The 12,204-nt window shown below is 37.9% G+C and overlaps 1 protein-coding gene across 1 annotated transcript in view; it reads right to left on the reverse strand.

Moving 5' to 3' along the window:
- LOC125670996 (exosome RNA helicase MTR4-like) overlaps positions 1-12,204 on the reverse strand; it is a 63,015-nt gene that overhangs the window by 14,843 nt on the left and 35,968 nt on the right. Inside the window, exons 11-16 of the mRNA XM_048906472.2 lie at positions 11,867-11,977; positions 11,599-11,700; positions 9,217-9,342; positions 8,355-8,505; positions 2,085-2,257; positions 1,623-1,694 (exon numbers count right to left, since the gene is read on the reverse strand). Of these exons, the coding sequence (XP_048762429.2) occupies positions 1,623-1,694; positions 2,085-2,257; positions 8,355-8,505; positions 9,217-9,342; positions 11,599-11,700; positions 11,867-11,977 (735 nt within the window). The remainder of the gene's footprint in view (positions 1-1,622; positions 1,695-2,084; positions 2,258-8,354; positions 8,506-9,216; positions 9,343-11,598; positions 11,701-11,866; positions 11,978-12,204) is intronic.

A 12,204-nucleotide genomic window follows, 5' to 3' on the forward strand; every position in this document is an offset into this window, starting at 1 on the left:
TTTGGTTATAATGAACTGTTTTTTCTGGCCCTGGAGGTTCACAATAACCATGTTTTACTGTATAATGAAGTTTGGTTATCATGAACTGTTTTTCACTGGCCCCGGAGGTTTGCTATAACTGTTTTACTGTATAACAAAGTAATAGTTATAATGAACTGTTTTTCACTGGCCCTGGAGGTTCACTATAACTGTGTTTTACTGTACTGCAAAATGTGTACAAATTACTCAAAATATCTGGATATAATACCATAATGATCAAACTGTATAAATCTGTTCAATGCCAGTGTTCTGTATTTTCTAATCAGAAAGCCCCCATGCTAAGAGCTGTTATCTATCAATGTGGATCAAATCATGACATGTTGATGCATTTGTGACATCATTAACAAATTGCAAATGAACAATTAGCCAAAAAATATTAGATGCCAACTCTTACAACCTTTATAAGACGACTTTTTGACATTTCTACCATCAGTATAGAATAGTAAAATGCAGTTGTAGCTATACCTACTTCTTTAGAAACGATTACAACAGCCAGTAAGATCATACCTGGGAATATTTACTCTTACTGTATAAATCCTTAAAAAAGTAAACTATTCATAGAAAACACATCGACAGACTCATACAATATAGCTACGATATATAGCTCAATTATAAAGAGTCCATAGTATGACGTAATGACTATGCGAGACAGGCCAACATAGCTAAACACTGATCTCTCAACAATACATAGGAGAACCCTCTAGTGATGGGAATCGATGAGAATTTCATAATCAACAATTGGTTTACTGTAACTAACTAATTATCGATTATAATCTGACAGAGAAATTCTATAAGAATTAAAGTGAATTCAACTACTGAAAAAGTGTAAATAAATATTATCTATGAGTGAGAGTGAATATTTTCTGTGTATATTTGTTATTCTTTTAATTACATATATAAAAGTCGCCAAAAACGAATATCGTTTGCTTCAGTTATATCCCCGTATATCAAAGTTACAGTTCATTAACTGACGATGGTCCGACTTAATTAAAATATAATTAACATTCAGCAAAGCAAAATAAGGAAATAAATTCATTTTATTAAAAACAAAAAATAAAACAGATCTATTGTCACCAACTGTAAAACACAATACGCACCTGCAGAGTAACAGTGGCCCTTAAAAGCAGCTTTTATCTGCGTAATTCACACATAGATTTGCTAGTATCAAGATTCTCTTTGATTAATGGTCCTTCGTTTATATGCCTGAATCAAAGTACGTCTATCTCAGTATGTGACCAAGCGAACATGCTTTATTCCCTGTGTATGGATACTTTCGCTTTCATGTTCGCCGCCATTACGATAAACAAAACTTTTAGGCTACTATAGATAGGTCACGGCAGGAATATTCTTCAAAAACTACAGTCGCTGAGAAAACAAAATCTAAAAAACGATTAATTGGAATAAAATTTTCATAATCGAGCGCTTAGAATTTGCCATCAATCGACTGATTTTCGATTATAATCGATGATTGAAACACCACTAGAAATTTCTCTCATTTTTATCGTGATGGGAGAAAAATCTCTGCTCTTTGAAATTCTGTACGACGTCATAGTTATGTGTGGACATAACATTCCAGGACTTACTTTACTCTGATTGGCTTTCTTCTGGAAGTTGATGACTGCTCCCCATCCAAAATCATCATCGCCGTTCTTTACCTGAGAAGGTAAAAAAAAAAAACGAAAGTAAAGACCACCTGTTTTTTATAAACACGTTTTTCGGAGTAACTGTTAAGGACGTCAATTAGCTTCCAATTAAAAAAATTCAATAAAGAAATTTATCTGGATAAACAAGTTTGAAAATTGCAGGCTGTACTAATCAGCCGAGCTGTATGATGACTAACCTGTACTAATCGGCCGGGCTGTGTGATGTGTGATGACTAACCTGTACTAATCGGTCGGGCTGTGTGATGTGTGTTAGATAACCTGTACTAATCGGCCGGGCTGTGTGATGTGTGATGACTAACCTGTACTAATCGGCTGGGCTGTGTGATGTGTGTTAGATAACCTGTACTAATCGGCCGGGCTGTGTGATGTGTGATGACTAACCTGTACTAATCGGCCGGGCTGGAGGAACGGTAGTATGTACTGCGGTTTCTGTATGTAAGACAGGAGGTCCTTATGGAGGTTTTCCAGCTGTTGACGGATTTTGTAGTATGATGCCACACTGTCCTCACTCTCTACCGATAACTTATTGTAATCTTCCTCCATATCTTTCAATTCTAAAAATATAAAACTGAAGAGTTAAAACAGAAAAACCATCACTGCATTGGAGCTACAGCTTAAATAACTAAACAACGAAAAGGTGACAATAACGAACAGTGACCATCCTCACAACTCCAACAAAGAATACAAACTTAGGACAAACACGGACCCCTGGACACACCAGAGGTGGGATCAGACAAACACGGACCCCTGGACACACCAGAGGTGGGATCAGACAAACACGGAACCTTGGACACACTAGAGGTGGGATCAGACAAATACGGACCCCTTGACACACCAGAGGTGGGATCAGACAAACACGGAACCCTGGACACACCAGAGGTGGGATCAGACAAACACGGAACCCTGGACACACCAGAGGTGGGATCAGGCAAACACAGAACCCTGGACACACCAGAGGCAGGATCAGACAAACACGGAACCCTGGACACACCAGAGGTGGGATCAGGCAAACACAGAACCCTGGACACACCAGAGGTGGGATCAGACAAACACGGACCCCATGACACACCAGAGGTGGGATCAAACAAACACGGAACCCTGGACACACCAGAGGTGGGATCAGACAAACACGGAACCCTGGACACACCAGAGGTGGGATCAGACAAACACGGACCCCTGGACACACCAGAGGTGGGATCAGACAAACACGGACTCCTGGACACACCAGAGGTGGGATCAGACAAACACGGAACCCTGGACACACCAGAGGTGGGATCAGGCAAACACGGAACCCTGGACACACCAGAGGTGGGATCAGGCAAACACAGAACCCTGGACACACCAGAGGTGGGATCAAACAAACACGGAACCCTGGACACACCAGAGGTGGGATCAGACAAACACGGAACCCTGGACACACCAGAGGTGGGATCAGACAAACACGGACCCCTGGACACACCAGAGGTGGGATCAGACAAACACGGACTCCTGGACACACCAGAGGTGGGATCAGACAAACACGGAACCCTGGACACACCAGAGGTGGGATCAGGCAAACACGGAACCCTGGACACACCAGAGGTGGGATCAGGCAAACACAGAACCCTGGACACACCAGAGGTGGGATCAAACAAACACGGAACCCTGGACACACCAGAGGTGGGATCAGACAAACACGGACCCCATGACACCCCAGAGGTGGGATCAAACACGGAACCCTGGACACACCAGAGGTGGGATCAGGCAAACACAGAACCCTGGACACACCAGAGGCAGGATCAGACAAACATGGAACCTTGGACACACCAGAGGTGGGATCAGACAAACACGGAACCTTGGACACACCAGAGGTGGGATCAGACAAACACGGAATCCTGGACACACCTGAGGTGGGATCAGAAAAACACGGACCCCTGGACACACTAGAGGTGGGATCAGACAAACACGGAACCCTGGACACACCAGAGGTGGGATCAGACAAACACGGAACCCTGGACACACCAGAGGTGGGATCAGACAAACACAGAACCTTGGACACATTAGAGGTGGGATCAGACAAACACGGACCCCTGGACACACCAGAGGTGGAATCAGACAAACACGGAACCCTGGACACACCAGAGGTGGGATCAGGTGCCTGGGAGTAAGCATCCCCTGTTGACCAGTCACATCTGCCGTGAGCCCTATATCTTGATCAGGTAACTAAATTATATCATATATCCAGATACATTGTCAGGAATCAGGGTTTGACACTAAGGCACGTCCGACTGACCGAGTCTACTGAATGATGGGTCCGGTCGGGTAAAATGTCGATTTACTAGTCCGACTGGTCGTGTTGAAAAAATAAACAAGAAACTTTAAAACAATAAGATTGTAAAGAGTTTGTGAGCAATTTTGAACCGCGTGATGACATAATCTTTATTTCTATTTCTAATACATAAGTCGCGATCAGAAGTGATGTTTTACGACATCTGCTCGATGATGGGTGTGAAGTTATGTTTCGTATAAATAGATATAAATTTAATTCATTTAAAAAAAAAAAAAGTTTATTTGAATTAAATATAAGAAAGTGTTTATCAAATTAATAAATTACGTCGTAAAGAGCCATTTTTCGGTGTTGACATATGTGCGGGAATGTCTCTATATTCAAATACGACGTCTCGTCCTCAAGGAAAGATGTCCCAAGAAAGAAAAGGAAAAGGTTGGGAAGAAACAAAGCAGGGCTTATGAAATAGAAATTAAAAAAAAAACGGTTGAGATCATTTTATTCTAAATGGACTAAAGAATTCCCGTGCCGAGTAGAATTTAACGAAACAGAAAATGTGTTTGAAAATTAAAGCATATCAAATTGATTGACGAGACTGATGTTTTTGATACAATCAAATAAGGATTAGTTCAAACTTAACGTTTGTCATTAGAAGTAAGTAATTAAATATGGTGAAACTATCACTTTTTTCTGTACAGTTGGTCAGGGCTAGTGGATGTAAGGTCAGGTCTAGTAAAATTCATTTGAAGTAGCCCGACTGGTCTAGTGCTCAAAAAAGTAAATGTCAAACCCTGGGAATACACACACACGTTCAAACATCTTAATTTCAATCTACCATGTGTTGTGTCTGTATCGTTTACAACCATAACACTGTGTCTTTGGAGCAGAGTTGCTTTCTGGGGACTGTCTAGGTATAACCAATGTGACGTGGTCTGGGGGCTGTCTAGATAGAACCAATGTGACGTGGTCTGGGGGCTGTCTAGATAGAACCAATGTGACGTGGTCTGGGGGCTGTCTAGATAGAACCAATGTGACGTGGTCTGGGGGCTGTCTAGATATAACCAATGTGACGTGGTCTGGGGGCTGTCTAGATATAACCAATGTGACGTGGAGAGAAGCTGTTCTGTAGATATAACTCTTCAACTGACCAAACAATGATTCCATCTATACATGTTTCCACTCTGACAATCGGTATACAGAATGTTACCCTCTGACAATCTGTATACATAATGTTACCCTCTGAGAACAGAAAGCACGCGCTCCAGGGTGATAGTATTTACAGAATGTTACCCTCTGAGAACAGAAAGCACGCGCTCCAGGGTGATAGTATCTACATAATGTTACCCTCTGAGAACAGAAAGCACGCGCTCCAGGGTGATAGTATCTAGCGACGGGTAACAGTACTTGACAACGGGTGATATCATTATATAAATATTGCATGTATTTGAGGGTAACATTGAAAATTTTCACCCCGAGAAAACCATTGTCAACCGAGGCGTAGCCTCGGTTGACAATGGTTTCTCGAGGGGTGAAAATTTCAATGTTACCCTCAACTACATGCAATATTTGTTTTATTATACTGAATATTATGTAAACTGGAAAGCAGAAAAACTTACGTCTGTTGACATTTGATCAATCACTGTCGTGCGATATTTCGTATTTCGATGCGGGTACTCGCGTTTGTTACAAACGCTCAAACAACGTCGTCTAGCAATCTATGGCGAACCGTACGCGCATAAATTTGACGCATGTGATAATTTTTTATAATATCACCCGTTGTCAAGTACTGTTACCCGTTGCTAGATTTTTTCAAATGCTTCTCGACCAATCAGGTTCGAGTATTTTACATGAAAGTATAATAAAAATAAAGTGCACCGCCACGGCACATGATACGCCCATCACATATTGTTAACATGAACATATCACCATGAAGAGATAGGTATGCATGGAACCAAATGTCAACCTTCCTTTAAGAATCTTACCTACTTTATGGCCTCATGTGACATTGCTTCAAATATTGATAATGTAAGCTTAATGATTTTTAAAAGGATATAAAAACATTTTCCCAAATGGTTTCAATGAAATGATTAAAGTGCAAGATAGCCCTTTATCCAAGCAAACAACTTACAATAAATGGGAGTACTCAAAAAGGTTGATTTATTCAACATATCAAAAAATACATATATCAGTATCTGCCTTTGTCAAATCTTCAAGTATAAAAGTAAAATATGCATGGTGATGTCAATATAAATAAATATAGATTAAAAACGGTTATTTCAAATACTGGTGCATCTCCTATGGTGTAGTTATTAATTAGAAAAAAATAATACATCATATATTTCTCAACTGGTTGTGTTAGACTTGAGAAATGCACATCTGCAGCTTTGCTCATTGTATTTTAAGGAATGAAGAACAATGCACAGCGTAATAAAACATCAAACATTAGTCATTATGTTTATTCTTAGACTGTAAAACTGTCATCTTAGTGAGACATGACAATCTGCACCTTGTTGTTGAGATATAAAATAAAAATATATTTTACAATATCATATTAATTCTTAAACTTTATACCAAATTAACTTTCAAAGTAATGGCTCCCAATTAGAACTGTTCTAAAATTTGACAGATCAATTAGAAGGCCAGATTCCTCTGCCCAATTCCCATAGATAGCACCTCCTTGATCAGATTGCTGTAACAGAAATCTTCTAAACTCATTAATTAATCTGTAATTTGACAGAATGCAATTTTTCTGTTAGCAAAATGCCTCCTGAATTGCTTGATAATTACACCCATGGGACAAGGGAAATTTCTCTTGTTACTGACACAAAAGAAATAATTTGTTTGTTATATACTGCTGTATAGTACAGTGTATATAATGAAGAATGTGTAGTTTCTTGAATTAACATTTTTTAATATGGTTATTGCAATACTATTTCATCTGTTCAGATTTACACAAATGCCCAATCTGCAGCTTTGTTCATTGTATATCTTTTTTCTGAACAATGCCACAGCCATAACAAAACATCAAAATACTAATCATTAAAATAGGCCTTTATACATATTGCAACCATTTGTTGTCTTAGTGAGAAATGATACTCTGCATATAGGTTGCTGAGAAAAAAAATTTAAAAATTATATAGTACAATGTCAAATTAATTTTGAAAATAAAGACTAACCACAACAAACAAATTCACTTTCACAAATAATTTCTGGTATATCTGCAATTAAGAGGCTAAGATCTCTCTGCCCAATTCCCTAGAGATAAAGATAACACCTGCTTGATCATGTTGATCAGAGATGCTCTACACAAAACTCATTAATTAGTCTTGTCAAAATGCCCTTTGCATGCTACTCCCATGGGACAAGTGGAATTTCTCATGTTATTGTTAGAAACAAAGGAAACATTACATAGGCTAAAAAAAAGCTGTACAGTATATCATAAAAAAAATATGTGTTTTCTTGATGTAACATTTTTGAATGAGGTTTTCTACAAAACTCTTATATGAGTAGGGATTGTACCAATTATAACATACTTTTTTCAAAAAATCACTTCAACTAAATGTCACAGTGACCTTAAAGTACAGTGCGACACACCTTCTACCTAAGATGCATAAGATGACCAAGTTTCATGATTCTAGATCAAATAGTTTTCAAGTTATGAGCCGGACAGGGTTTTACCATATTTGGCCATATCTTCTTAATTAAAAGTCACAGCGACCTGGTTTTAATGTGCGACACACCTTCTACCCAAGATGTATCAACTGACAAAGTTTGATTATTCTAGGCCTTATAGTATTTAAGTTATGAGCCGGACACGAAAAAGCTAACAGACGGACGGACAGACGGACAGACGGACGGACATGAAGGCCATAACATAATACGGCCCGTCTTAAGACGGGCTTATAAAAATGATCACATGCATCAAATTTATGTGCGTACGGTTCGCAGTAGAGACAACTCTGAGCAAACTGTAATATGTATCCCTATAAGCTACGCCTCCATTGACAATGGTGTCTCGATGGGTGACAATTTTCAATGTTACCCTCAACTACATGTAATATTTATATAATACACTCACTCTGACACAGATCTGGTATGGATGAATATTTACATAATATACTCACTCTGACATAGATCTGGTATAGATGAATATTTATATAATATACTCACTCTGACACAGATCTGGTATAGATGAATATTTATATAATATACTCACTCTGACACAGATCTGGTATAGATGAATATTTATATAATATACTCACTCTGACACAGATCTGGTATAGATGAATATTTATATACTCACTCTGACATAGATCTGGTATGGACGAGTATTTATATACTCACTCTGACATAGATCTGGTATGGACGAATATTTATATACTCACTCTGACATAGATCTGGTATGGACGAGTAGTTCTGGAACTGATAGAAGGACCGCTCTAACATGTATTCCGGGTTTATCTCTTCCACTCGTAACAAATTCAGCACCATGTTGTAGGTCAAGTGAAAAGCTGAGTTCAGCGGGTCAGCCTGGCCCTGAAAGGTAGAAAAGTAGAAAACCATAGTATTACTACACATAACATAAACCACCAGAGTAATATAGGATGTAACATCAGACTCTAAAGAATCATTAAAACTTACACATTCACACCAACCACTATATGCACAAAAAGATCAAACAAGGGTGAAAATATAAAATTATGAATATTTGCCAGTCATTATCGTAGCAGGTTAGTCACACAATGTACATCAAAATAAAATTTCACAGTATTTTGATATGCTCTATATTTCTGTTACAAACTTTTTCAAATAGCATTAATAGCGGGTTTTTTTTAATTTACGCAAACAAGGGGCCCATGGCAACAATGCTTACCTGAGTTACCATGCAAATACAAAGCTGGTCTCATAAGTTTAGAACATTCAAACAATCAAATCCCGCGCCTTGGCTGACAATGCATTCTCCATTCCCTGCAGTGCTTATCTACATAATTACTTTGTTGCTATTGGAAACTCACATCAAATTCTGGGATATATACCACCAAGTTTGGTTGAAATCGACCAATGGTTCTTGAGAAGTAAAAAGTTTACACCAAACAGACGTGCATACAAACAGACAGACGTCGTTACCGTGGATATGCTAAAATGAGTCTGCTACAGAATAGTGTACTACAGAGAAAGCTTTTAACATGGAGACTCAAGCATGTGATTTTTCCAGAGATAGTACATTGATTATTCTTTTTTTGATACCTTGACAAGTTGTTTTCCGACAGAGGGGCTCATCTTCTCGTCCACCATCAGTATGACAATTCCTCGGTCATCAATCCCTCGACGACCGGCCCGCCCACTCATTTGTATGTATTCACCTGAGGTCACCTGTCACAGCAAAAATAATACGATGGTTTTTTTGTTTATATGATTGAATAATTCTGAACTCTCTAATTGGCTGAGATCCAACAAACTTGAAAAAATAGATTGCTATATTCACATCCACATGTCTTCAAGGTGAATAAAACAATTAATTTTTCCAACCATTGGATCAAACATAATTGGAAATTCCCAAACCGATACCATAGATTATTATTTTTTGGTCATCCAGTGAAAACTTGCGTCTCTAATCACTATCAACTAGGTCTTGCAATTCTAGCTGTAAACAAGGCTAAGGCTGGCTGAGTAGACATCGTTTTGTAAATTCTAGCAGTCAATGAATGTTTAATTATATGATTGAGTCATTTTAAACACTGAATTGACATTTTCTCTGACAGTTATTTAGCTACCCTTAAAACACAATATTGGAGGGCTCAATGAATATTGTACTTCTTGGGTAGTTCAAGCATTGCATTGACCTAAACAATGTCAACAATGACAGATTATCATCGTAAAGCTAAACAATGACAGAATATCATCGTAAAGCTAAACAATGACAAAATATCATCGTAAAGCTAAACAATGTCAACAATGACAGAATATCATCGTAAAGCTAAACAATGACAGAATATCATCATAAAGCTAAACAATGACAGAATATCATCGTAAAGCTAAACAATGTCAACAATGAGAGAATATCATCGTAAAGCTAAACAATGACAGAATATCATCGTAAAGCTAAACAATGTCAACAATGACAGAATATCATTGTAAAGCCAGAACAATTGTTTCGTATTCAACAGTCAACAGGTTTTTTTTTACAGTCCATTATTTTCAAATGACAGGGCTGTCACTCCCCTCAAAGTTAGACCGGATATCAAACCCATTCCCAACGACAATAAGTCACCCATTTTCCCAATTTTATGAGCAGAATCTCCCAAATGTATTCAAAAATTGAAAATTAAATGTCAACTGGAAAGAGTGGGGTTGGGGGGTGGGGGTGGGGGGGGGGGGGGGGGTGGGGGGGGAGACCAATGACGAATAGAGTCAGGAACTGAATAAATAACAATGTTAAAATTTTAGTTTTGTTATTCGGATGTTACTTTATTTGGATGGCAGAGACAGTAAACTTAATTTCCTTATTAATCAAAAGATGACAACGATTTTCCCAATTAAAGGGGACTTGGAAAAAAATCTCAAAATCAAGTTTGGGTTTTCTTTTATTTGAGCAGTCAAAACTCGAGTACAATATCAGACTTAAGATACGACTTAAGATTTTTTCAAGATCAGAATTAAGTTTCAACTTCAATTTTTTGTTTCGAGTAATCCAGGCCTAGTCTCAGTAACAAAAAGTGCTGCGACAGCCCTGCATGTTGTATCCTGAAGAAGTATTGCACAATTCCTAGTTTTATATGTTTTCATGCAAGGTTGTCTCTTGGAGAATCAAAGATTTCACATATAAACTTCAAAACTTCATTTCATTTATAGCTGCCTTTTTTGTCCTGTATATCATGTATGTCAATGACTAAAAATCTCCACCAATTAATTATTGTGACTAAATCTCCACAAATTTTTAATTATTGCTACGAAAGATATGATTGCAATTACATTTATTTTTACAATTTAACCCAGCGAGGAAATCTCATCGAGAAAAGGTCTTGTACAACATACACTGTACATCATTCTTAGAAAAAATGGTAGTCCAAAAAAACCCTCATGCACTTGAAATTTTGTTAGAAAATTATTATTATTATAATTATACATTTATATAGCACTTTATCTAATTAAGACAATTAACCTAAAGCGATTTACATGTAAAACAATAGAAATAAAATAAAACTCAAGCCTAGCCTATAGGACCACATTGTCCGATCCTGTACGTGTAAAACAGTATCCAATTCCATTTCATACACAGAATGAAGTAAAAGAAGTCAACAAGAAGTTGCAACTGAAAGTGATCAAACTGTCATCATCATATTCAGCCCAGTTGTTATTGCACGGAAGAAAGACGGGTCAAATTGCTTTAGCATCGTCTTCAGGAGACTAAATAATGTTACTGTCTTTGACGCTGGGACCAGGTTGCAATTTCCCAACCTCAATAAAAATTTGTATTCTATTACAATAGTTTCGTTAAGGTCTCTCCTACAGGACAACGATAATTATTACATTGTGGTGGTGGTGGTGGTGGTGGGGGGGGGGGGGGGGGGATTTCCTTCCACAGCTTCCTTCTAAATTTACGATTAACATGTTATAAAAAGATTTTACCCATCTAAAGTCCTTGCCGTCAAACTTTCGAGCAGCTGTGAACAGGACTGTCCTGGCAGGCATGTTAAGTCCCATAGCAAATGTTTCCGTCGCAAACAGCGCCTGTAGGAAACAAAGAAAAATACGAAATAACGATTTCAGCTTCAGCACTCATTCTATCTGCCAGTAGTTAAAAGAAAGGTATATACAAACCGTTATAAGTCCTTCAGAAAACAGAATTTCAATGGTTTCTTTTAACTGTGGTTAAAAGAATGGCATATAAACATACCTTTATAAGTCCTTCAGAAAACAGAATTTCAATGGTTTCTTTTAACAGTGGTAGCAATCCAGAGTGATGTATCCCAATGCCTTTCCTCAGTAACGGTAAAACGTGTTCAATCTACAAAACAATAACGGTAATACGTGTTCAATCTACAAAACAGTAACGGTAAAACGTGTTCAATCTACAAAACAATAACGGTAAATCGTGTTCAATCTACAAAACAAGTAACGGTAAAACGTGTTCACTCTACAAAACAATAAGGGCTGTTCCAGAAATGATCAAATGGGGGGGTCGGGCGGCAAACGATATTTTTTTGTATGGGTGGTCGTATTTTTTCATATTTT

Source organism: Ostrea edulis, chromosome 4 (assembly GCF_947568905.1).
Source record: "Ostrea edulis chromosome 4, xbOstEdul1.1, whole genome shotgun sequence".
NCBI lineage: Eukaryota > Metazoa > Mollusca > Bivalvia > Ostreida > Ostreidae > Ostrea > Ostrea edulis.